The 27,141-nt window shown below is 47.9% G+C and overlaps 1 protein-coding gene across 2 annotated transcripts in view; it reads right to left on the minus strand.

Moving 5' to 3' along the window:
- Window positions 1–27,141, minus strand: part of TSEN54 (tRNA splicing endonuclease subunit 54) — a 232,703-nt gene that overhangs the window by 89,868 nt on the left and 115,694 nt on the right. For both annotated transcript variants that reach the window (XM_086930756.1, XM_086930757.1), the window contains 2 exons: window positions 20,243–20,341; window positions 15,948–16,570 (listed from right to left, as the gene is read on the minus strand). In XM_086930756.1, coding sequence (XP_086786882.1) covers window positions 15,948–16,570; window positions 20,243–20,341 — 722 coding nt within the window. The remainder of the gene's footprint in view (window positions 1–15,947; window positions 16,571–20,242; window positions 20,342–27,141) is intronic.

The raw sequence follows: 27,141 nt of genomic DNA on the forward strand, positions 1-27,141 counted from the left end.
ACTATTGGAAGGAAGCACTCACTGGAGTTCATGAGATTACCATGTGGAATATTCCCTTCTCTCGTAGTCCGCTTACTGGTATCCATGCCCGACCAAACAAAGTTACCAACAGTTTCATTGATTTGACTGTAGTCCTTGCAAAGCAATAGATTATGCTCAACTGGAAGGAAGTTAGAGGGCCCAGAATAGAGAACTGGCATAGAGAGGTGGTAAAATTTGCGGGCTTTGAGAGTGATGTACTGTTTAGAGAAGCGATGAGAGGTTGTGTGCCCCTCGATGGGCCGCGAACATGATAGGCCCTGGTGTAATGGCTAAAAGAGCCAAATCAGCTATCACCAGCAAGTTCCCCAGGGAGTGCTGCCCCACAGGAGAAGGAGGGGGCAGGCACAAACTGACCGAGATGCGAATGAGCATGAACTTGTGGGGATCACATGCCCAGGGTAAGAGGGGGGACTAAGGCTAACAGCAGGTTGCTTCTGGATCCTACATGTTGGACGATACGGACTGACACTGGCGCAGCTGGGATGGGGGAGTAGGGGTAATGTTGGGGTGTTTTATGTGTTAGTTTGTTGCCACAAAAGCTAGGTGGATGTTCTTGGAGTAATCCGATGGTTTGTGTTCCCAGATTGGGAGCGGCCTTGAAATACATATTGGACATTGTTAAAAATAAATTGTTGTAAAAATAATAAAAAAGTTGTGACTACAAGCATAAAGGTTCCAGGCTCCCATGGCAGGAGATGCGGATCAAAGTATTCTTGATTTAAAGTCTTTCCTATAGGTCCACCACAATGAGACTCAGCTAAGATGAGGATGGGCCACCCTGCCTGTGTGGGGCCATTCTCAAGAACAATTCGATTTTAGCAGTAATTTAGAAATTTTCCAGTGGCAGGCTGATGAGGATTTTATACCAAACTACTTCTGTTTTATGAGAGCGGACTGAGAAAGAAAGCTGGATAGTGCACATGTTAAGAGGGCTCCTTTTAATAATCCAAGGAAAACCACACTTCCATCCACTAATCTGCTCTACATATAGATGCCACAAATATAGATGAAGTTGGGGCTATAGACAGAGTACTCTCCAGAATTTACTTTAAAGAAATGTCAAATTGATTCTGCCAGAAGCAAGTCACAGAGTAGCATATGATGATGCACATCACAGACTCACTAAAGACCCTTCTTTAGCCCCTTCGAGGCTAATGACGAGCTGGGCTTGTCATGGCGCTTACCTGTCGTGCGCGGATGACAAGGCCAGCTCGTCATCAGCCCCACCCTCGGGGGAAGCGCTGGCGCTCCCCCCGAGGGTCTGCGATCTTGGTTGTGCTGCTGGGGGCGGCAGCGGAAGAGCTTCCGCTGCCCCCCCCCCCGCCCCCCCCCTGGGAATCCCTGATGACGTCAGCGCGCACAGCGCGCGCTGACATCATCAGGGATTCCCTGCGCTCGGGAAGCCATTTGCTTCCTGAGCGCCGTGCAGCAAGGTAGGATTTTTGAACTCCGGCGGGGGTTTGGGGCAGTGAAGAGGCATCAGGGGAGAGGAAAGAGATTTTCCTTTCCCCTGATGTCTCTTTGCAGGGCATTTCTGCCTCACGATCGCGCACAGCGTCGCGATTGTGCGGCGGAAATGCCCCCACTAGCACCAGGGATTGTTTATTTAGCTTTTCGGAAGCGACCCCTTGGGCAAGGGTCGCTTCCAGGTGGGCAGCCAATTAATTTTCAATTTTCTGCCCCCCCTGGGGGCAAATCGGCCCGTTTTTTCGGCCGTTTTGCCCCCAGGGGGGGCAGAAATTTCCCACTAGCACCAGGGTTGTTTTGTTAAGCCAAGATGGTGGCGATTGTTTTTGTTTACGTTTTTCTGTCCCCCCCTGGGGGCAAATCGGCCCGTTTTTTTTGCCGTTTTGCCCCCAGGGGGGGACAGAAAATGCCCACTAGCACCAGGGATTTTGTTTTTAGCTTTTAGGAAGCGACCCCTTGGGCAAGGGTCACTTCCAGGTGGCCTCATATTTAACTTTTTGTTTTTCTGCCCCCCCCTGGGGGCAAATCGGCCTGTTTTTCGGCCGTTTTGCCCCCAGGGGGGGCAGAAATTTCCCACTAGCACCAGGGTTTTTTGTTGGGGCAATGTGTTTGTTTTGGGAAGCGACCCCTTGGGTAAGGGTCGCTTCCAGGTGGCCATGATGGTTTTTTTGTTTTTCTGTCCACCCTGGGGGCAGTTTTGCACCCAGGGGGGGGGGGGGGGGGGGGGGGCAGAAAATGCCCACTAGCACCAGGGAATTAAAATTTTGTTTTTAGGTAGCGACCCCTTGGGCAAGGAGTAGTGCTTGGCTGGCGGTGTGTGCGGAGTGGCGCTTGGCTTGCAGTGTGCGTGGAGTGGTGTTTGGCTGGCGGTGCGTGTGGAGTGGCGCTTGGCTGGATGTGCGTGCAGTGGTACTTGGCTGTCTGTGCACGGAGTGGTGTTTGGCTGGTGGTGTGTGTGGAGTGGTACTTGGCTGGATGTGTGCGTGGAGCGGTGTTTGGCTGGTGGTGAGTGGCGCTTGGCTTGCCGTGTGCGTGGAGTGGTGCTTGGCTGGCGGTGTGTGTGGAGTGGTACTTGGCTGTCGGTGTGCGCTGAGTGGTTTGTGGCTGGCGGTGTACGTGGAGGGGTACTTGGCTATCTATGCACAGAGTGGTGCTTGGCTGGCAGTGTGTGTGGAGTGGTACTTGGCTGTCTGTGCACGGAGTGGTGTTTGGCTGGTGGTGTGCACGGAGTGGTGTTTGGCTGGTGGTGTGTGGCGCTTGGCTTGCGGTGTGCGTGGAGTGGTGCTTGGCTGGCGGTGTGCGTGCAGTGGTACTTGGCTGTCTGTGCACGGAGTGGTGTTTGGCTGGTGGTGTGTGTGGAGTGGTGTTTGGCTGGCGGTGTGTGTGGAGTGGTACTTGGCTGGATGTGTGCGTGGAGCGGTGTTTGGCTGGTGGTGAGTGGCGCTTGGCTTGCCGTGTGCGTGGAGTGGTGCTTGGCTGGCGGTGTGTGTGGAGTGGTACTTGGCTGTCGGTGTGCGCTGAGTGGTGTTTGGCTGGCGGTGTGCGTGGAGTGGTACTTGGCTATCTATGCACGGAGTGGTGCTTGGCTGGCGGTGTGTGTGGAGTGGCGCTTGGCTGGTGGTGTGTGTGTCGAGTGGTCATTTGCTGTCTGTGCATGGAGTGCTGCTTGGCTGGCGGTGTGTGTGGAGTGGCGCTTGGCTGGTGGTGTGCGTGGAGTGATACTTTGCTGTCTGTGCACGGAGTGGTGCTTGGCTGACGGTGTGTGTGGAGTGGCGCAAGGCTGGTGGTGTGCGAGGAGTGCTACTTTGCTGTCTGTGCACGGAGTGCTGCTTGGCTGGCGGTGTGTGTGGAGTGGCGCTTGGCTGGTGGTGTGTGTGGAGTGGTACTTGGTTGTCTGTGCACGGAGTGGTGTTTGGCTGGTGGTGTGTGTGGAGTGGTGTTTGGCTGGCGGTGTGTGTGGAGTGGTACTTGGCTGGATGGTGTGCGTGGAGCGGTGTTTGGCTGGCGGTGAGTGGCGCTTGGCTTGCGGTGTGCGTGGAGTGGTGCTTGGCTGGCGGTGTGTGTGGAGTGGTACTTGGCTGTCGGTGTGCGCTGAGTGGTGTTTGGCTGGCAGTGTGCGTGGAGGGGTACTTGGCTATCTATACATGCAGTGGTGCTTGGCTGGCGGTGTGTGTGGAGTGGCGCTTGGCTGGTGGTGTGTGTGGAGTGGTCATTTGCTGTCTGTGCACGGAGTGCTGCTTGGCTGGCGATGTGTGTGGAGTGGCGCTTGGCTGGTGGTGTGCGTGGAGTGATACTTTGCTGTCTGTGCACTTAGTGGTGCTTGGCTGGCGGTATGCGTGGAGTGGCGCTTGGCTGGTGGTGTGTGAGTAGTTACTTTCTGTTGGTCACTACACACATTGCTAGTTGAGTGACACTCTACGCAGTCCATCTTTTTCTGTAGTTGCTGTGTCAGATATGTGGGCGTGTGAAAGTGATGGGCCCTTGAATGGCGCTGGCGGTGTAAATGTTTTGTATGTGTCAAACGTACAAAAGGTATATGAATGTCCTTACTGCCCCTGTGTGATGGGGGTACTGTTAGGAGCAAAAGACTGACTGGCACCAAAGGGGTCTGGCAGTAAAAAAAATTCAAAAAATTAACCAGTGTCTTGATGTTAAACCTCATCTAATCCCAATTGGTCTAAGCCCTATTTGGTGGCCCATCTTGCTGAATTTAAATTTGGGGGGCAAGTTTGTGTGTTGTTTTTAGAATTGTTATATTGTTTGTGAAATGTGGTAGTTATTTTTTTTTTCTTCTCTATTTTTGTCTTGTTTCAGGCTTTTGCTGTTTGGATTGTTGTAGGTTGCGTGTCTGTTTGCAGCTTGTGTAGTTGCTTGTGCTTGGTAAGTGAATGTATTTTGTACTACTTTCCCTTGATGTTTGTCTTATTGAAAAAGGTTGTACTTCTACCAGTTTGTGTGGCTCTGATTTTTTTTGTTTTCAGTATTAGTGCTTGATGTGCACTTTGTTTTCTAATCTGTCATTTCTTTTTTTCTTTCTAGTGGGATATCATTTCTTTTTGCTGTGTCTCAACAGAGTAGGTGCTGGTGAGTGTAGCTATATTTGGTTAGAGTGAAATAGTTTTGGATTGTATTTATCTGTTTGTGAAAGCCTTACCTTGTTTACTTCTTACTTTGCAAAGTGTAGGTTGTTGTTCACTTGTGTGTGCAGTCTTCTTGCTTTTGAAGGATAATGGCTAGTCGCAGGATTACTGCTCAGCAGGTTCTTGGTTTGCTTTTTGAGTCTTCCTCTGACCATGGTTCAGAGTCTGACTCCGATTTGGACTCCCAGGTGGGGGCAGAAGATTCAGGCAGTGAGTTTTCTCTTCGCATGGTATCATCATCGGAAGATGAATCTTCTTCTAGTGCTGATGAAGGGCCTATGTTAGAGGAGGACATTGTGATGCCGGTAGTGGGCCAAGAGGCATCTGTGCTGCTGCCTAGGGCCGCAAGGTTTCCTTTCTTTTTACGTCGGCAAGAGGTAAGTGGGCTGGAGCCTGCGCCCAAAAGGCTTCACATTGCTGTGGTGCGCAAAGAGGCATCTGGTGCTTTTCGTCTTCCTGCTGGTGTAGTGCAGCAAAAGGCATCTGTGACTGTTAGGCTTCCCGGTGGTGTAGTGCAGCAAGTAGCATCTCAGGCTGCTGGGCTTCCTGTTGGTGTAGTGCATGATGCGCCCTCTGGGGATGCTATGTCTTCTGTTGGTGTTGTGCAGCCTGAAGTATCTGTGGCAGTTAGGCTTCCCATTGGTGTAGAGGGGCAAGAGGCATCTGGGTCTGCTTGATTTCCCGGTGGTGTAGTGCAGCAAGAAGCATCTCAGGCTGCTGGGCTTCCCGTTGTTGTAGTGCAGGAAGAGCCCTCTGGGGATGCTATGTCTTCTGTTGATGTTGTGCAGCCAGAAGTATCTGTGGCTGTTAGGCCTCCCGTTGGTGAACAGCAGCAAGATGTTTTGGTGCTGCAGGCTGGGGCGGCTGCTCCCCCCGTTGATATGGATGGCCTCTGGGTTCCCCCTGGCATGGTGCAGCCGGCATTGCCAGAGTTCACTGGTGTTCCTTGGTGTAGAGTGAATACTGAGAATTTTCTGCCAATAAATTTTTTTGAGTTGTTTTTTGACAATGTGTTTTTGCAAGAGATTGTTGATCAAACCAATTTGTATGCCGAACAATATTTGAGGGCCAACAGTGCCAGCCTTAAGCCCCATTCTAGAGCAATCCGGTGGACTCCCACAAATGTTGAAGAGTTGAAAAAGTTTTTGGGATTAACTTTTTTGATGGGCTTGCTAAGGAAGCCATCAATTACTTCATATTGGTCCACTAGTCCCTTGATGGCAACAGCTATATTTCCAGCAATCATAAGTCGTGATCGGTATACGCTTCTTCTTCGGATGTTGCATTTTGTTGATAATAGTTTAGCGTTGTCACGCGATCACCCTGATTGTGACCGTTTGTTTAAAATTCGACCTGTCCTGGATCACTTTGTTGATCGTTTTTCTGAGATCTTTGTCCCTGGTAAAGAAATTGCAGTGGATGAGTCTTTGCTGTTGTTCAAGGGCCGCTTGGTTTTTAGGAAATACATTCCTAGTAAGAGGGCACGCTATGGAATCAAACTGTATATGCTGTGTGACAGTGAGACTGGATATGTCTACAATTTCAGGGTGTACACTGGTAAGGAGTCCAGCATTAACCCTCCTGGTTGTCCTTCTACTTTTGGAGTGACTGAGAAAATTGTGTGGGAACTAGGTAGAGGATTATTTTACAAAGGCCATCATTTATATGTAGATAACTTCTACACTGGTGTGCGGTTGTTCAAGGAGTTGGGCAAAGTGGGCACTGTTGCTTGTGGCACAATGCGCAGTAACCGGAAAGGTTTCCCAAAGGAACTTGTTTGCAAAAGGCTTGTGCGGGGACAGTCTACGGCTTTGCGATGTGGGGAGCTTCTAGCTGTGAAGTTTTCAGACAAGAGAGATGTGTACATGCTGACTACTATCCACAATGAAAGAACAGAACCTGTGCCTGTTTGGGGTCAGGGTGCTGAAGTGCGCAAACCTGTGTGCATTTTAGATTACAATAAGTTCATGGGAGGTGTTGACAGAGTAGATCAGAGGTTGGAACCTTATGCTGTTCTTCGAAAGGCTTACGTTTGGTACAAGAAGTTGGCTATCCATCTGTTCCACTTGGCAATTTTTAATGCTTTTGTTGTGTATCAGAAGTCTTGTCCTCAGAATAAGATGCCTTTTGTTAAGTTTCAGGAGTCTATAATAGGCAGGCTTGTACTTTTGGAGGAGGCAAGTGTTCCTAGATTTGGAGTGGTGGAGGAAGTGGCTAGATTGAAAGATCGCCACTTTCTTGAATCTATTCCTTCCACTCCCGCAAGAGACTTTCCGACTAGAAGATGCAGAGTCTGTTGGCGAAGAGGCGTGCGGAAGGAGTCTCGTTTATACTGTCCTGACTGTCCTAAGCCTGCATTGTGTCTGTCAGCTTGTTTTAAATTGTACCACACGCAAAAGAAGTTTTGGGAGTTTTAATGAGCTCTAAATTGAATTGCCTGGTCTGCATTCTGTAAGAAATTTTTAGTTTGTTTCAAGGATTGGCATTAGTGCAAAGTGTTTAGTTTAAGAATTTGTGTTAGCTGTTTTGTAGGTATTTCCATTTGTTTAGTGTTTTTGTCAAAAAAAGAATTCTCAATGTGTTTGTGGTGTGTGCCGGCTGGTGCTTGGCTGGCGGTGTGTGTGGAGTTGCGCTTTGCTGGTGGTGTGCATGGAGTGGTACTTGGCTGTTGGTGCACGGAGTGGTGCTTGGCTGGCGGTGTGTGTGGAGTGGCTCTTGGTTGGTGGTGTTCGTGGAGTGGTACTTGGCTGTCTGTGCATGGAGTGGTGTTTGGCTGGTGGTGTGTGTGGAGTGGTGCTTGGCTGGTGGTGTGCGTGGAGTGGTACTTGGCTATCTATGCACGGAGTGGTGCTTGGCTGGCGGTGTGTGTGGAGTGGCGCTTGGCTGGTGGTGTGTGTGTGGAGTGGTCATTTGCTGTCTGTGCATGGAGTGCTGCTTGGCTGGCGGTGTGTGTGGAGTGGCGCTTGGCTGGTGGTGTGCGTGGAGTGCTACTTTGCTGTCTGTGCACGGAGTGCTGCTTGGCTGGCGGTGTGTGTGGAGTGGCGCTTGGCTGGTGGTGTGTGTGGAGTGGTACTTGGCTGTCTGTGCATGGAGTGGTGTTTGGCTGGTGGTGTGTGTGGAGTGGTGCTTGGCTGGTGGTGTGCGTGGAGTGGTGCTTGGCTGTCTGTGCATGGAGTTGGGTTTGGCTGGTGGAGTGTGTGGTTTGGTGTATGGCTGGTGGTGTGTGTGGAGTGGTACTTGGCTGGATGGTGTGCGTGGAGTGGTGCTTAGCTGTTTGCATGGAGTGGTGCTTGGCTGGCGGTGTGTGTGGAGTGGTGCTTGGCTGGCGGTGTGTGTGGAGTGGCGCTTGGCTGGTGGTGTGTGTGGAGTGGTACTTGGCTGGTGGTGTGTGTGGAGTGGTTCTTGGCTGTCTGTGCACGGAGTTGTGCTTGGCTGTCGTTGTGTGCTGAGTGGGGTTTGGCTGGCGGTGTGCATGGTCTGGTGCTTGGATGGTGGTGTGGGTGGACTGGCGCTTGGCTGGCAGTGTGTGAGTAGTTACTTTCTGTTGGTCACTACACACACTGCTAGTTGAGTGACACTCCACGCAGTCCATCATTTTGTGTAGTTGCAGTGTCAGAAATGTGGGCGTGTGAAAGTGATGGGCCCTTGAATGGCGCTGTCTGCTGGTGTGAGTGTTGAAATGTGATGGGTCCGCGGCTGGCGGTGTGAATGTTTTGTATGTGTCACACGTACGAAAGGTGTATGAATGGCCTGTAAAGAGGTTGGTGCCTTGACGTGGCTTTACAGCTCACGAGCTGTGAGTCAGTGGTTCAGTTTATCATACTTTCAATTATACGCAGTGTATTTCATTTTTTTGAAATTACTTGCGAATACAATTGTATGTACTGAATCATCACTCACCCTCGTGCCAAATCCAACCAGAATGTGTGTGTGCTTGCGGATTAGATGGCTGTGCAGTAATGTTTGTCTTTTATCTCTTTCTGAAGTAGGGTGTACCTTGTCTCTTATTGTGATTGTTGTAGTGTGTTGCTGTTCTTTCTTGATGGTGTCAATGGTCTGGTTTGTATCAGGTATGAAAGGCGCGTGAATGGCCTGTAAAATGGTTGGTGCCTTGTCGTGGCTTTACAGCTCACGAGTTGCGAGTCACTGGTTCGGTTTTTATGCATTTTTTTATTGACAGAGCATTTCATTTTTTGAAATATCTTGTTAATAAAATTTTATGTACTGAACCATCACTCGCCCTCGTGCCAAATCCAACCTGTATGTGTGTGTCTTTCAGGAATAGTTAGCCGTGCCTTGAATGTTTGACTTTTGAGTAACTCTGTTACGGTGAACATTATAGCTATAAATATATTACTAAATTTAGTTATTATTGTTAAACCATGGAAGTATATGGTCATATCTTTCTGGTGAATTCTATTGTGGATTTTTATCCAGAATCTCCTGCAAACTTGAAATTGTCTGTCACAATTTCCTTGAATCACACGCTCTCAAATTGAAAACTTATTTTTCCACTGTACGATTTGGACCGCTTCCTGTTGCTGCCACTATGCCTACCCACGCAAGTGAGGTACCATTTTTATCGGGAGACCTGGGGGAACGCTGGGTGGGAGGAAATTTGTGTGAGCCCAGTGATGCCACGCTTTCCCATGCAAAAAAGTGTGAAAAAACCGATTTTTTTTTTAGCTAACATTGAGGTTTGCAAGGGATTCTGGGTAAAGGAACGTTGGAGGATCCACGCAAGCCATACCTCCTTGGAAGCCCCCGGGTGTCTACTTTTCAGAAATGTATGGGTTTGGTAGGTTTCCCTAGATGGCCGTCTAGCACGGGGCCAAAAACCCAGGTAACCCCTCTTGCAAAAGCTGGTTGTATTGAATGTCAATACCGCCTGCTTTTGCAAGAGGGGTTACCTGGGTTTTTGGCCCCGTGCTAGACGGCCATCTAGGGAAACCTACCAAACCCATACATTTCTGAAAAGTAGACACCCGGGGGCTTCCAAGGAGGTATGGCTTGCGTGGATCCTCCAACGTTCCTTTACCCAGAATCCCTTGCAAACCTCAATTTTTGCTGGAAAAATCAGTTTTTTCACACTTTTTATGCGTGGGAAAGCGTGGCGTCACTGGGCTCACACAAATTTCCTCCCACCCAGCGTTCCCCCAGGTCTCCCGATAAAAATGGTACCTCACTTGCGTGGGTAGGCATAGTGGCTGCAACAGGAAACGGTCCAAATCGTACGGTGGAGACATTACAATAACCAATAGCAAGATTACCTTCTTTTTTGGGGGGGGGGGGACTGAGTTTTTGGACCGGGGCTCGGCGGGCATCTTTGGAAACTACCAAACCCAAACAGTTCTGAAAACTAGACACCCGGGGGAGTCCAGGGAGGTATGGCATGCGTGGGTCCCCCAATGTTTTCCTACCCAGAAATCCCTGCAAACCACAAATTTAGGTTAAAAAAACAGTTTTCCATACATTTTTCCGTGGGATCGCCGTGTCGGCACAAATGTCCTACCACCCTGCGTTCCCCTTGTTTTTCCGAGTAAAATGATACCTCACTTGTGTGGGTGGGCCAAATGCCTGTGACTAAGGCAGGGGGGCTTAATTTGTTACACTGAAATACTACTTTTTTCAACATTCGTTTTTGGCCTGTTCTGCTTTGGGGCACCCACACAAGTGAGGTATCCTTTTACTCGGGAGAACAAGGGGAGCGCTGGGTGGTAGGACATTTTTGCCGGCACGGTGATTCCACGCAAAAAAGTTTGAAAAAGTGATTATTTTACCTAATTTTAAGGTTTGCAAGGTGTTCTGGGTAGGAAAACGTTCGGGGACCCACGCATGCCATACCTCCCTGGACTCCCCCAGGGGTCTACTTTTCAGAACTGTTTGGGTTTTGTACTTTCCAAAGAATACCACCGAGCCCCGGGCCAAAAACTCAGGTGCCCCCCCCCCCCCAAAATCAAGGTTGTTTTGCAATTTGGTATTGTAAATTCACCACCGTACAATTTGAACCATTTCCTTTCGCAGCCACTATGCCTACCCAGGCAAGTGAGGTACCATTTTTCTCGGGAGACCTGGGGGAACGCTGGGTGGGTGGAAATTTGTTGATCCACGCAGATTCCGGAACTTTCCACCACAGAAATGTGAGGAAAATGCGTTTTTTTTCCAATTTCTTAGCTTTGCAAGGGATTCTGGGTAAGAGAACCTGGGGGTAGGCAGTCGAGTGACCCCATCCTGAATTCCCCTGGGTGTCTACTTTTCAAAAATGTATAGGTTTGCTAGGTTTCCCTAGGTGCCGGCAGAGCTAGGGTTCAAAAACAAAAGGTAGTCTCTTTGCCCAAAACGTGCACAATTTCACTGAAAAATTGAGTTGTGACCACATTACGTTTTGCACTGTTTCCTGTCGCAGCCACTATGCCTACCCAGGCAAGTGAGGTACCATTTTTCTCGGGAGACCTGGGGGAACGCTGGGTGGGTGGAAATTTGTTGATCCACGCAGATTCCGGAACTTTCCACCACAGAAATGTGAGGAAAATGCGTTTTTTTTCCCAATTTCTTAGCTTTGCAAGGGATTCTGGGTAAGAGAACCTGGGGGTAGGCAGTCGAGTGACCCCATCCTGAATTCCCCTGGGTGTCTACTTTTCAAAAATGTATAGGTTTGCTAGGTTTCCCTAGGTGCCGGCAGAGCTAGGGTTCAAAAACAAAAGGTAGTCTCTTTGCCCAAAACGTGCACAATTTCACTGAAAAATCGAGTTGTGACCACGTTGCGTTTTGCACTGTTTCCTGTCGCAGCCACTATGCCTACCCAGGCAAGTGAGGTACCATTTTTCTCGGGAGACCTGGGGGAACGCTGGGTGGGTGGAAATTTGTTGATCCACGCAGATTCCGGAACTTTCCACCACAGAAATGTGAGGAAAATGCGTTTTTTTTCTCCAATTTCTTAGCTTTGCAAGGGATTCTGGGTAAGAGAACCTGGGGGTAGGCAGTCGAGTGACCCCATCCTGAATTCCCCTGGGTGTCTACTTTTCAAAAATGTATAGGTTTGCTAGGTTTCCCTAGGTGCCGGCAGAGCTAGGGTTCAAAAACAAAAGGTAGTCTCTTTGCCCAAAACGTGCACAATTTCACTGAAAAATTGAGTTGTGACCACGTTGCGTTTTGCACTGTTTCCTGTCGCAGCCACTATGCCTACCCAGGCAAGTGAGGTACCATTTTTCTTGGGAGACCTGGGGGAACGCTGGGTGGGTGGAAATTTGTTGATCCACGCAGATTCCGGAACTTTCCACCACAGAAATGTGAGGAAAATGCGTTTTTTTTTCCAATTTCTTAGCTTTGCAAGGGATTCTGGGTAAGAGAACCTGGGGGTAGGCAGTCGAGTGACCCCATCCTGAATTCCCCTGGGTGTCTACTTTTCAAAAATGTATAGGTTTGCTAGGTTTCCCTAGGTGCCGGCAGAGCTAGGGTTCAAAAACAAAAGGTAGTCTCTTTGCCCAAAACGTGCACAATTTCACTGAAAAATTGAGTTGTGACCACGTTGCGTTTTGCACTGTTTCCTGTCGCAGCCACTATGCCTACCCAGGCAAGTGAGGTACCATTTTTCTCGGGAGACCTGGGGGAACGCTGGGTGGGTGGAAATTTGTTGATCCACGCAGATTCCGGAACTTTCCACCACAGAAATGTGAGGAAAATGCGTTTTTTTTCCCAATTTCTTAGCTTTGCAAGGGATTCTGGGTAAGAGAACCTGGGGGTAGGCAGTCGAGTGACCCCATCCTGAATTCCCCTAGGTGTCTACTTTTCAAAAATGTATAGGTTTGCTAGGTTTCCCTAGGTGCCGGCAGAGCTAGGGTTCAAAAACAAAAGGTAGTCTCTTTGCCCAAAACGTGCACAATTTCACTGAAAAATTGAGTTGTGACCACGTTGCGTTTTGCACTGTTTCCTGTCGCAGCCACTATGCCTACCCAGGCAAGTGAGGTACCATTTTTCTTGGGAGACCTGGGGGAACGCTGGGTGGGTGGAAATTTGTTGATCCACGCAGATTCCGGAACTTTCCACCACAGAAATGTGAGGAAAATGCGTTTTTTTTCCCAATTTCTTAGCTTTGCAAGGGATTCTGGGTAAGAGAACCTGGGGGTAGGCAGTCGAGTGACCCCATCCTGAATTCCCCTGGGTGTCTACTTTTAAAAAATGTATAGGTTTGCTAGGTTTCCCTAGGTGCCGGCAGAGCTAGGGTTCAAAAACAAAAGGTAGTCTCTTTGCCCAAAACGTGCACAATTTCACTGAAAAATTGAGTTGTGACCACGTTGCGTTTTGCACTGTTTCCTGTCGCAGCCACTATGCCTACCCAGGCAAGTGAGGTACCATTTTTCTCGGGAGACCTGGGGGAACGCTGGGTGGGTGGAAATTTGTTGATCCACGCAGATTCCGGAACTTTCCACCACAGAAATGTGAGGAAAATGCGTTTTTTTTCTCCAATTTCTTAGCTTTGCAAGGGATTCTGGGTAAGAGAACCTGGGGGTAGGCAGTCGAGTGACCCCATCCTGAATTCCCCTGGGTGTCTACTTTTCAAAAATGTATAGGTTTGCTAGGTTTCCCTAGGTGCCGGCAGAGCTAGGGTTCAAAAACAAAAGGTAGTCTCTTTGCCCAAAACGTGCACAATTTCACTGAAAAATTGAGTTGTGACCACGTTGCGTTTTGCACTGTTTCCTGTCGCAGCCACTATGCCTACCCAGGCAAGTGAGGTACCATTTTTCTCGGGAGACCTGGGGGAACGCTGGGTGGGTGGAAATTTGTTGATCCACGCAGATTCCGGAACTTTCCACCACAGAAATGTGAGGAAAATGTGTTTTGTTTTCCAATTTCTTAGCTTTGCAAGGGATTCTGGGTAAGAGAACCTGGGGGTAGGCAGTCGAGTGACCCCATCCTGAATTCCCCTGGGTGTCTACTTTTCAAAAATGTATAGGTTTGCTAGGTTGCCCTAGGTGCCGGCAGAGCTAGGGTTCAAAAACAAAAGGTAGTCTCTTTGCCCAAAACGTGCACAATTTCACTGAAAAATTGAGTTGTGACCACGTTGCATTTTGCACTGTTTCCTGTCGCAGCCACTATGCCTACCCAGGCAAATGAGATACCATTTTTCTCGGGAGACCTGGGGGAACGCTGGGTGGGTGGAAATTTGTTAATCCACGCAGATTCCGGAACTTTCCACCACAGAAATGTGAGGAAAATGCGTTTTTTTTTTCAATTTCTTAGCTTTGCAAGGGATTCTGGGTAAGAGAACCTGGGGGTAGGTAGTCGAGTGACCCCATCCTGAATTCCCCTGGGTGTCTACTTTTCAAAAATGTATAGGTTTGCTAGGTTTCCCTAGGTGCTGGCAGAGCTAGGGCTCAAAAACAAAAGGTAGTCTCTTTGTCTAAAGAGCGCAAGATTTCACTGGGAAATTGAGGTGCGACCATGTTGCGTTTTGCGCTGTTTCGTGTCGCAGCCACTATGCCTACCCACGCAAGTGAGGTACCATTGTTTTCGGGAGACCTGGGGGAACACTGGGTGGGTGGAAATTTGTTGATCCAAGCAGATTCCAGAACTTTCCTCCACAGAAATGTGAGGAAAATGTGTTTTTTTTGTCAAATTCGTAGGTTTGCAAGGGATTCTGGGTAACAAGACCTGGTGGTAGGCAGTCAAGTCACCCCATCCTGAATTCCCCTGGGTGTCTACTTTTCAAAAATGTATAGGTTTGCTAGGTTTCCCTAGGTGCCGGCAGAGCTAGGGTGCAAAAACTACAGGTAGGCACTTTGCTAAAAAAGGGTCAATTTGTAACTGCAAAATTTAGGTGTCACCACTTTGCATTTTGCGCCGTTTCCTGTCGCAGGCACAAGGGCGACCCACACAAGTGAGGTACCGTTTTTATCGGGAGACTTGGGGTAATTCAGATTTGTAAATCAACTGTTATTACCAATTGAGCTTTTGCGCATTTCTCCCTTTCAATGAAAGACATTGTGTAAAAAAAAAAAAATTTTGAAAAATGACTAATAATTCTCATGCTAGTATGAGTATTCCCAATTTTGAAAATTAGCAATAATATACTGTTTATGAACTCTATATTTTGTACCCAATTCAGAAATACATAGGTGTCTTTCATACAGATTTTTCCATGTATACATTTTCCAAGACAAAGTGCTCTATACCCAGTAAATGAAAAAATACCATTGCAAGTTGCTGCTCAGTTTTTGGATCTGGGTTCGTCGGGTTCTTGGTGAAACTACAAGTCCTATATATCCCCACAACCAGGAAGGTCTAACGGATGTAACGGTATATTGCTTTCTAAGAGCTGTCAAAACTAGAAAAAGTTATAGGTGAAAACGTTGAGACAAAAGGCTGTTTTTTTCAACAAATTTTCAATTATTCCAATATTTAACTGTTAGTTTCTATAAAGAAACCTTCATGGATGTAGACAAATGACCCCTTTCTGAATTCAGAATTTTGTCTACTTTTTGAAAATGTACAGCTTTCTAGGATCCATTATTGCTTTCAAACTCATTTCTACCATTAACTGGAAGGAGGTGGAAAGCTCTAAAAATAGCAAAAATAGGCTATGTCCCAGAAAAATGCCAAAACTGTGTGAAAAATGTCGGTTCTCTGACAAAAGACTGTCATTTCCTAAAAGCTGAGAAAATGGAGATTTCAGCCCCACAAACCCTTTTTTGATAACATTTTCAGGGAAAATCCCAGAGGCTTTCATTTGCAGCCCATTTTTCCCATTTTTCTGAAAAAAACAAAAAAATCACTATATTTTGGTTAATTTCTGGGACCCCTCCAAGGTAATCCACAAACCCTGGGCACCTTTAGAATCCACATGATGTTGGAAGAAAAGGACGCAAATTTGGCGTGGATACCTTATGTGGTCAAAAAGTTACAAGGGCCTAAGCGCGCACTACCCCAAATCGCCAAAAAAGGGCTTAGCACAGGAGGGGAAAAGGCCTAGCAGCGAAGGGGTTAATAAAACTCGCTTAAAATGCAGCGTATGCCCAACAATAGCACAAACACAACATTCATACTAAGAGCTCACTTAAGAAGACACAAAAGCATTACAATTTGTTTAGGGACTCACTTATGATCTAATGCCCTTAAATGATAAAACACAGCCAAGTTATTATCCTCTAATCATAAGACATATGTACTTGCTTAAAAAATATAACCTTTGAAGGGTCACTGAGCAATGGGAACTGGACTAATTTAATATTCTCTCCGATGCAATTAAAGTTCTCAAATAAGGACACTTTAAAATCCTTTCAGTGTAATGGAGATCATTACCTGTTGATGGAGCCTGGTTGGGTTCTAGCAGGGGTGTGACGGCTTGATTCCAAAGGTGGGGTGGCCGCTGCCTGGCTCCCTGCTGCGCCCTCCTCTTCAGAAGATCCTTGTACTCCCTCCAGCTGCGACAATGTTTCACTTCCACGTCTGCATTGATGCTGTTCTTGTAGCGGCTCTCCCACTCCATCTGCTCCTGCTCTCTCCTGGATATTCTCTCTCTAGTTTGGTTCAGTTTACTGCGCCACTCAGACAAGTCCAATTCCCGCCCAACAATGTTCTCTGGCATGAGCACCACATCGGGCGGAGGAAGGTGGTTCTGCACGCAGTCTGATCCAAGATTGGGAAACGTGATTTCTGTAAAATCCCATTTGGGACTGCAGATGACGTTTGTACCCTGTGTGGTGGTAGGTTCAGAAATGGGGCAGGAGCCTTCATCTGAAATGCACCCATTGGCTGCACCAGTGGGATTTTGGGTTGTTGATGTACTGTCGCTAGGCCATGGCTCATTGATGCTGTTTACTGCTGGTATTCTGTGGCTGACATGTGCACTTTCAGACGTCCCCTCTTGGGTCCCCTCTCCACAAGGCACGTTTTCATCAATTTTTCCTCTTTTGTCTTGAGACCTGCAATGATACTTTTTTCACTCTCAAACAATAATGAAGCAGATAGAAATAATAGAAATGGGCAGACGTTGTCAAGGACTGTAGGAAGGTGGCTACCTGACTATGGTTACCCCAGATTTTCTGCCTTGTGTTTAGCTGGTTTTCGACTTAGTTGGCCTGGTTCCCTGCTAATCAGGGCCCCAGGCTATCTGCTCTCTCTGTAAAATGGATTCCATGTACCCTAGGTGCATAACTAGATTGGCTTGGGTCACCTTATCAGCCCCTGTACAGAGCACTATAGGTGCCAAGGGCATAGGTGCATCCAAGGCCTACCAGGGGCTGCAGCATATCTTTTGCCACCCCTGGCTGGCTATCTAAAATTGACACAACTGGCTGATCACTCAGCTGGGGCAAGGTGGTGTAATCACCCCTTGCTTAGATATAGTATGCCTATATCTAAACCTATCTGGACACATATAAACCTGTGAGCCACTCCTATGGCAGGCCTTAACAATCCTGAAGGCAGAGTGCGTGGTTTAATGTGAGATGGTGCTCTAGCATGAGCTGAGCCTGTCTGCAGCTGTCGGGACCAATTCCCTTAGCTGTTCCGGGATAATGCCAAACCATATACTATTAAGTGCATTATAATCCTCGCGGTTATATGTCAACTTTGGTTTGGCTTTATCAAAACATGTCGTGTAAGGTGTCATACAAATTGGAATACTACCCCCTCGCCAGTCCTGGCGACGGGGGTAGCATTCCACCCCTCTAGAGGGGACGACATGTTACTTTTGCTAAAACGCGGTTGATTTTTAAAAGAGCCTCAGATCCACAAAATGGATGCTTCTGCCACAGACACATGTCTGACCTCCTGCTGCTGACCGAATCTCAGCAGAGGAGGCCTGGACAAAGGCTTTCCTGTCACAGGGAGGTATCACACCACCCCAGACAGGAGATAGTGGATTGTAGCAGGGAGGTTTGAAAGAAACCAGACAGTGCCTGGGGAGCACAAGGCTTCCCCTTGCATAATCCGGTCAAACCGGTTCTGGGGCAGCCCAGCCCCAGCTCCAGTGAGACCTGGACAAAGGAAAGGGGGTGTAACCACCCCCCTTCCTGGTCCCACCCATAGGGGAGGGACCTAGCAGGAGATCCACCCCTCAGATTGGAATAAGAGGGGGAGCAGTGCCAATGCAACTCAGATCATCCTGAAGAAACATAAGAAACGAATTCTGGACCCTTCGACTTTCTACACGACGTTAGAAGACTGAAGAATCTCCCTTGTGGTCAAGGAGTGACCACCCTGTGCAAACAGGCACCATCCAGCCCTCGACCCTTGCTTTGTTGCAGTTCCCGCCGGAACTCGAGCGACAGAGATCGACGAGATCAAGCTTGCCTGCCTTCTACCTGCCCGATCCACAGTCCCTGCAGAGCTGAGACCAGTGGAGGCGACCGGAAGCGGGGGGCACGCCATCTTGAAAAGGCCACGAGACGCTGACCGTGCAGCCCACGAGTGATCCTCGAAGCTGTGCACCGGGGTTTGAGAAGCCCCAGCCCCGAGCTCCACTTGCACCAAAGCTCACCCCTCCACACTCGACGAGTGCTGCGTGGGGCCCTTCTGCTTGTGTGGGCTCGACGCGTTGGCCCGGTCACTTGCCAGCTGGCTTGTGGCCCCTGTGCCGACGAAACTTGAAATACGACTTGCTTTTCTGGTTGCTCCAGATCTGCACCAGCTCCTGTGAAAAGGAGCCCCCACTCTGACCCTCCTGGTTCGAGTGATAAGCAATCTCCCGGTTCCGCGTGGATTGCTTTTGCCAAGTGCTGTTTGCTGCAATCTTGAAGCCGACGGTGCTGACGGCGAGAGCCTACGTGGGACAGATCGTGACCCGCTCCTGGACGTCGCAGATGCCCCAGAGCCCACGTGACAGCGGAGAGAAGCCTATCGACAACCACCTGATTGCGCCCGACATTGCCTGGTTCCGTCCTGGTTCCACCCTGGTCACTGCTGAGTGACCCAGACTCTGTCCCCTCTGCTTTCAGGTACTTTTCTACTTCGATCCACCCTTGGATCGCACCGGACACTTCTGCTTCACATTGCCTGCAGCTGCAACAGCTCCAAGCACCAAGAACCTGCGTGTCAAGACCCGACGCCACTTCGACCCTGTGCACCCACGGCCTGTGGGTGAGGTAACATTGCAACGCCGGTGTACATACACTGGTACACACCTCTAGGGTCTGTGTCTAAAGTTTTGTTCATCTAGGTTCAGCGGAAGTATCTTTTAATTCACTTTATCTAACTTTTACGCACCATTGACATTACATTGGTGCGCGCCGCACTTTCCGTGCTGCACCCGTCTCCTGTGGGCTACTCCCGACTTCAGCATTGCTAGTCCTGACTGCTCCCAGCGAATCTCTAGGCCCTAGGCCTAACCACTGTTCGATAAGTGTTCCTTATACCACTTTTTTAGTATATGGTCTGAGTGGCCACCCGCCCTCATCCATAATTGTGCAACTTTATATGTTTTACTGTGCTTTTGATTTAACGCTTGTGCCCCTTTCCTCATAAAGAGTACTGGGGAGTAATTTAGAAATAAATACATATATTTTTATAATATATACTTGTGTGGTGTCCTTTCATTTGATTACAGGATTGTATGTGGTAAAACAGCTCGCTTAACACGACCTCTTAAGTTAAGCCTTTAAGGCTGCTTAGTCCATGCTACCACTAGGATAGCTTGTCTAACAAGGTTGACTTACAACCAGACATCTTTGGGGTTTGTTTGGACTGATACCCAGTGGTTCCAGAATTGGAAACACTACATATACACAACACTTCTCTTTCCCCCGCACAGAACAGGGCTGTGGTAAGGAATGTTCGAAGAGTGTCCCCTCCATAGAAGGTTGGGACTATACCCCTTTTCTGAATATTAGAGCTTGTATTCTGTTTGCTCCTCACTGTACCCAAGCCATGGGCAACAAGCAGGATGTGCATTTATGATTGTCTCTGAAGTTACAAGTGGTTAGTAGCCCTCCCTCCACCTCAAGTTCAATGAAAAGGAGCATTGTACCAGGTTTCAATATGGCAGGTCGAAAAAATTCGGCAGTGGAACGGACATGTGATCTGGACGCTTGATCGCCGACACAGGGTCTTCAGGATAGCATCTTTTCACCTTTCAATCCAATTTAAGGATTTTGGAGATGCGGCGTGTAGGATAAGTGCATCGGGAAAAAACCTTGCGTTTACTCTTAGGTGTATGTGCAGAGGGCAGGATTTGGGAAGTGTACGGCTTAGTGCACTGGGATTTGAAGAAAGAGGGGGTCTCTTTGTCTCATAAGCATTAACGAGGCAGGGACACATGTAAGATTACACATTACCTACTGGTAATCAACGACCAGCTATATGAACTTGACTGATTATAGCGATGGTGGGGGAAGGGGATCGGGGGAGGATATATCTCCCTCTCTCCATGGTGGGGAAGGAGGAAGGAGGAGAGAGGAGAGAGGAGAGTGAGAGCGAGAGGAGGGAGGGGGAGGGAGGGAGGGGGAAGGGGAGAGAGAGAGAGAGGGAGAGAGAGAGAGAGATTTTCTGTCGTTTCACCCTAGTTGTGTCGTCCTGGAGGAAGTAGTTGGCCATTTCCTTATTCTAGGAGCTGAAATGTCTCCTAAAGTGTCATTATCCACTGGAGCCAGTCTCACCTGGGGCTGGGACTGCATTTTCTTTTGCGGCGGTTTCGACTGGACTTGCGGTTGCTGCTCTCCATATTTAGTTGTCTCTCGTAGGGAGAAAGGACAGTGCTGCAGACATTGAGGCAAGGCAGCAATTACATGAATGAAAGGAGACAATCGAAAAATATGCAAAGCACAAAAATCAGGCAAAGACATGACAATATCATAAGAAAACGGGGTGAGACAATCATGGTAAGCATGCAAAGAATTAAAAGACAAATACAAGGTAACAATGTGAGGTCAAGAAAATCATGAATATACAGTCATAGCAGTCGAAAAAGACATTAGCAGAAGGTAAGGTGATAACTTAAGGTAAACTGAGTAACAAAACACAACAAAGTGAACATCAAGGGACTTTTGTTTGCACTTGAAACACGGAGGAATTTTGAGCTACTTGTGTGTTCTGAACATGAATGGAGCAGAGTCCCAACATCCAGGTTTTGCCAGACTACTGTTGATCATATTACACTTGTCTGAGCAGTGCTGTCAGTGCAGTGTTTTAGCAGGGAATCCGGAGTGGAGCAGACTCGGTGCTTGATGGTTCCCATTTCATAACTCATAGTCGGATCGGTTCTTAGCGGTCTTCTTAAGGGCTGGAGACTTGTTTCTACTCTCCAGGGTTGGGTAGGAGCATTTCCAACCCGGGCCAAGAAATCCAAAGAAGCAGCTCTAATTAACCTGTTGCTTTAACTTCAATTGACAATTTATATCTGCTGGCCAACTGGAGATTTTCAGAAAGGGCAAGCCTTTACAGAGTGTTTGGTTTGATGTACCAGAGAAGGCCTTGTGTATGGTGCTACAGACACTAGAGTGAATACCTTTACAACAGATCTCATGTATTTACACTTCATGAAAATGGCTGTTGGGCTGTTTGATAATGCACTTGTTGCACCCAGTTAATTACTTCATATGGAGGCCAATGTAATTTGGGTTATATTGGATGTCAACTGAGTGCATCAAAATGGTGGTGTTAAACATGTACTGATGCCTAAGAGTTTGATATTATCAGCACCTCTAAAAATACGCAGCAAGACAGTGTCGACCACATTAAACTCTACAACACTTTGATGGTGGTGAAAGGAAACGCAAACAGTGAAAAAGTGTGTTTCTAGCTGAAGACCTGTCACAGAAAAGTGCTGATTGTAGAATTCCCTCAGGGATAATTTTTCTAATTGAGAGCAGCACCGCCACATGTTTCTCCCATCTTTTGAGAACTGCCACTTCAACAAAAGGTTCAGTCTTTATTACTAAAGGTATTACTAGACAAGCATTTGCAATGTAATGGGTCTCTCATTTGTGAAAGTTCGAGTTTTTGGCAAAGCAAATGTTAATGTTTTTAACCTATGCTTTTTTTTGTTGCTCAAACATCTCTAGGTGCTTGTAAATTTCCAGAATACGAGCAAGGGGTAGAAACTGCTACTACCGACCTTGGATATCTGCAAGAAACTCCCTTCCATTCAGCCATTTAACAGAAAAATTCTCTACTGTGCTGAAGAACTACACAGGCTTGTACCCAGAGTCCCACGCAACGAACACATCTCTGGTCACCTCAAAGACCTCCACTGGCTACCCGTCAATAAGAGGATTACTTTCCGTCTGCTTACCCACGCACACAAATCACTCTACGACATCGGACCAGATTGCCTCAACTCTCGACTGTCCTTCTACACCCCCTCCCGCCAACTTCGCTCTTCCAGCCAAGCCCTCGCCACTGTACCTCGCATCAACAAGACCACCATGGGAGGCAGATCCTTTTCATACCTGGCTGCCAGAACATGGAACTCACTCCCCGCTTACCTTCGCCTCACCCAGAATCACCTAGCGTTCAGAAAACAGCTTAAAACGTGGATTTTTGACAAATAATCCTCCTCCCCTTCCTAAGCGCCTTGAAACCCTCTGGGTATGTAGTGCGTTATATAAATTTTATGACTTGACTTGACTTGACATATAAAGCAGATAAGTAAGTGAACTGATTACAGTGATCCATTCAGAGGTTCTCTGTGCAATGGGATTCAACACATAGCGATGCACCCTAAAGACACACAGTAATCACTTTACTATCATATTATCCGTCCTTTATTACTAGAGTCATTCACGTGTATTACGTCCCTCGGAAATACAGTCAGATATGGTTAAAATGACTCCGCAATTGCTACAGCTGTGCCATCTGTTCAGCCACTCTGGCTCCGGGCACCAGGCCCGGGCTCCTGCTGGTATTGGGGCTGTTGAGAGGAAAAAAAGTCTAATGTGGCGTGCTGTTATGTGGCTATATAATGATGGCATTTTGCAGTAAGACGGTCATTATTTTCACTTCACATAATTTACTGTCATTTTTAGTGGACTGGAGAGGCATTGAAATGCGATGATCTAAAGCAATTTACATTTAAAATAAGTTCTTGTTGGAAAAATCACTGCTATGAAAGGGAAAAGATTCAAGCAATGGAAAAGCAAATCTCTCCACTGATTCTCCAAGGTTCCAACTGGAATCCTCGCAGCTGTCCATCGCGCATACGCACTAGAGTCCGCTGCTTGAGAGCAGTGCAGAAGTATCACTCACCTTACTACAGAGTCTCGAGTTTGTCATTTTATTCTGAAATAAGCATACATTCCCTGTAAACACGCAGCTCTTGCGATTACACTGAGTGCAGAGATGTTTCTTAAATCTCAAGAATCAGCCTTGAATGTCTCACATACAACCTGGAGAATTGTCTGCGTGTGGTCAATGCACAAGAGATTCTGGAATGCGCACGCACACTTATGGTTTCTGATTTTACAATGATTAAGAACAAAGATAATTCCGGAAATACCCATTTAAAGCAAGGTAATCTAACGAAAAATATATCTGTGTATTGTGAACCATACAAAAAATAAAAAATAGATTTTTTTTATTCAGAACTTTCCATTTGCAGTCATCATTCTTTTGACTGGAGACAAGATTTTGTATGCACGCTCTCAAGTGTTGAGAATGCACTGTCACACACTCCCAAATGTGCACAATTTACATATTTCGTTGTGAAATAGAGGTCATAGGGGCAGAGGAGGTAATGTGAAAAAATTTACTTTGAGAGCACCCGAACCACCCCCATCTCAGAAATAACAAACATTTACAATGCAATAGGTCTTGCATTTGTGAAAGTACGAGCTATTGGCATTGTAAATGTTAAGACATGTCCGGGTGCTTGCAATTTGCAAGAAGGCAGTGTGTATATGGAAAAGCAATGAACACCTCATATTTATTCGGAAAGTGCAGCTCCTGGCAGATTCTATACAATAGAAAAATGGTATAAAGGAAACAATACTAAACACTTTTCGGAGTAGAGCACATTTAATTACCGTCCCAGCAATAATCATTATTCATAGCGAATATATCAAAATCAGTATATCACACACACAGGCAGTGACGCCTATTCAAGGCGAAACAATTGACGTCAATCACAATATGTTTTACATTACGATACATAACAAACATGAAACAAATACCAATAACCCTAATAAAATTATTCACAAAAGTGCCCCACTATCCTTCTAGGCGAACCACTTAGAGGTAGTCTAAAAGGTGAAACACTAAATGGCTATTACACTGGTTAGCCTAACTCTAGTGTAACACAACACAGTTCCAAGAATCACTGTTGATCTCAAGACTCCTGGCAGATTCAACAAGCAGTACCACAGACTGTCACTAGATATCCAGTGGACCTCTTTTGGCCTCATATAGTACATCACCCTGCAACATGACCAAGAAAAGGATATGGCGCAGCGGTGAGAGCGTCTCACTAGAGAGCTGGGGATCCCGGTGCGAGTCTGGTGTCAAACAATCAGGCTAACTTCCCCAAAGCACAACATAAGAATTCAATGCTCCAAGTAGGAAAGCAGTGTCATGAGCAAAACAGCAGTGGCCTTGGAGGGGTGGTGAGGGCTTGGAGCAGTGTTGTAGAAGGGATGAGGAGGAAGCACGGAGAGATTAAGGGACAAACAGCATGCAAATGATTCAACAGCGACCGACCACAAGCAAATAAAGCCACAGAAGTTTCATTGCTCAAGTAAACAGAACACCCAAAGAGCAAAGACGCAGCACAAGTAAAACAAGCATTAGAAATGCAATAGGTCTCGCAGCATTAGAGTTAGTGCTTTTAGAATTGTTTATGGGTTTTTTTGTAAATCTTTAGCATGAGGTTGAGGGTGAGTGAGGGTGAGGGGTTGAGGGTGAGTGAGGGTGAGGCTGAGGGGTTGAGGGTGAGGGTGAGTGAGGGGTTGAGGGTGAGTGAGGGTGAGGGGTTGAGGGTGAGTGAGGGTGAGGGGTTGAGGGTGAGTGAGGGTGAGTGAGGGTGAGGGGTTGAGGGTGAGTGAGGGTGAGGGGTTGAGGGTGAGTGAGGGTGAGGGTGAGTGAGGGTGAGGGGTTGAGGGTGAGTGAGGGTGAGGGGTTGAGGGTGAGTGAGGGTGAGTGAGGGTGAGGGGGTGAGTGAGGGTGAGGGGTTGAGGGTGAGGGTGGGTGAGGGTGAGTGAGGGGTTGAGGGTGAGTGAGGGTGAGTGAGGGTGAGGGGTTGAGGGTGAGGGGGTGAGGGGTTGAGGGTGAGTGAGGGTGAGGGGTTGAGGGTGAGTGAGGGTGAGGGTGAGTGAGGGTGAGTGAGGGTGAGTGAGAGTGAGGGTGAGTGAGGGTGAGTGAGGGGTTGAGGGTTAGGGGTTGAGGGTGAGTGAGGGTGAGGGGTTGAGGGTGAGGGTGGGTGAGGGTGAGTGAGGGTGAGGGGTTGAGGGTGAGTGAGGGTGAGTGAGGGTGAGGGGGTGAGGGTGAGTGAGGGTGAGGGTGAGTGAGGGTGAGTGAGGGTGAGGGGTTGAGGGTGAGGGGTTGAGGGTGAGTGAGGGTGAGTGAGGGTGAGGGGTTGAGGGTGAGTGAGGGTGAGGGGTTGAGGGTGAGTGAGGGTGAGTGAGGGTGAGGGGTTGAGGGTGAGTGAGGGTGAGGGTGAGTGAGGGTGAGGGGTTGAGGGTGAGGGGTTGAGGGTGAGTGAGGGTGAGTGAGGGTGAGGGGTTGAGGGTGAGTGAGGGTGAGGGGTTGAGGGTGAGTGAGGGTGAGGGTGAGGGTACATGCTTTTCATTTTCTTCAAAGGTTGTCCGTGCATCAAGGGTAGTTGACTGAACTTTAAGTATAATAATTGTACGTACTCTTCGGTGGCATTGAGCTCACACCCTCGAATGGTCTTCGGTAGTATTGTTTCCTGTAGAATTCTATTTCCTGCTTATAAAGCAGTGGTATGTGCATGTGAAAGTCAGGAGAGGGAGGAGGGGGAACTGCTTGCGAAATGAAATTAAAAGCGGCCGGGCGGGAAATGCTCTCGGTAGCATTTGTGTGAAGCAGGGGGCGGGAGCAGCCTTTGATGTGCGGATAATTAGGGGAGGAGTAGCCAGGAGATCCAAGCTGGGGAACAGATGGCTGGCGCGATGAGACTGACACATCCATGAAAGTAATTGTATGCGTGTCTCGCTGTAGCCCTGGAGAGGTTCCATGAGAAGGAAACACTTTGGCTTTAAGCAATTGTACAACTGGCTATAAGCAAATGTATTTTATGGAACAATAAAGAATAGTTTTTAAGTCGTTAAATGGAATTATTTGTATTTGCCTGAGGAAATTATAACTGCCATTGTTTGAACTTTAGATCAACATACCTGTGAGGCTCCTGGGTCTCTGTTATTGAACCTTGTCTAGGAAGACCCTCTCTAGGTGCCTCCAATAAGGGGGGGGGTTGGGGTGATTGATCTCTGGTTATCTACCACAGCTCGAGTCAGTCACTCGTTTGATCATGCCGTGTTAAAACAGTGATACATGCGGTATTCAGCTAATTTCCCAATCACCATTTGTAAATCATGTGTAACGAGTCAGACTGGGCTTTACTAGATGATAGTACGGAAAGAAGGGGGAGAGGAAGGGGGGAGAGTAAAGAGAGGGCAAAAGACCAAGAGTGAAAGAGGGAGGGCGGGTCAGAGAACTTGAGTTTATAATAGTGTTTCGGACTAAACTGCAGTTGTTTCTAAGCGCTATAAATATTACAATTAATAATACTCAAAACAGAGCTTCAGGAGCGGAATGCAGTGGAAGGGACAGGGCACGAGCGTAATTTATAGCAAGAGTGATGTGTCGATGTGAAACGGGCTGGGGAGAAGGAGGGAAGGGGAGAAAATTGACAAGAGCAAGACCAAAGGGAGAGTGGCAGGGCTGAGTATGCAAGCACACGGAGACTGTAGAGTGAAATGATGCGCTATGAGAAGTGAGCGTGGAGAAAACGAGACAGGTGAGAGGACACGAGCTAATGGGGGCGCGTGGATTAGATGAGTTGAACATTATGGGCGCCAACGACCTGGAGAAGCAGCTGCAACTCAGAAAGGAGGACGCGCGTCTGCATCGGTCGGTTTTTGGCACCACTGTCCTGTGCATTGTTCAAAAGCTGCAGTTTGGAGCCCCAAGTGTCCACACTAAAATTGTGCTTCCACAACCAGGAAAGCGTTAACTGGGAAAACTAATGATAAAAGGGGACAGTAATAAATCGCAGTACCTTGCAAAACTGCGTCTCGATTCCAGGAAATGTACTAAGCAGCCAAGCGCTTTAGTTAGAGTTCCGAGATAAACCAGGCGCTAGAATCTACCAGTACAAATGCACTTGCAGGGAGGGGAGGAGGCGGCAATGTGGCAGGAGACTTTAGAAACCAACTCAGCCCTGTGCTTTACCTCATAGTAAAGCAAAAAGCAAACAGCAAAAAATGCGTGAGCAAACGCAGTTCAACCTCAAATCCGAACAAGAAAGGGTGGAGGGGGCAGGGGAGGAGGGGTCCGGGGAGGAGGGAAGGGCCAGAGGGACTTGATGGGAGTGGTGGGGAGGAGG

The sequence above is a fragment of the Lissotriton vulgaris genome, chromosome 7 (genome assembly GCF_964263255.1).
Source record: "Lissotriton vulgaris chromosome 7, aLisVul1.2, whole genome shotgun sequence".
Classification (NCBI taxonomy): domain Eukaryota; kingdom Metazoa; phylum Chordata; class Amphibia; order Caudata; family Salamandridae; genus Lissotriton; species Lissotriton vulgaris.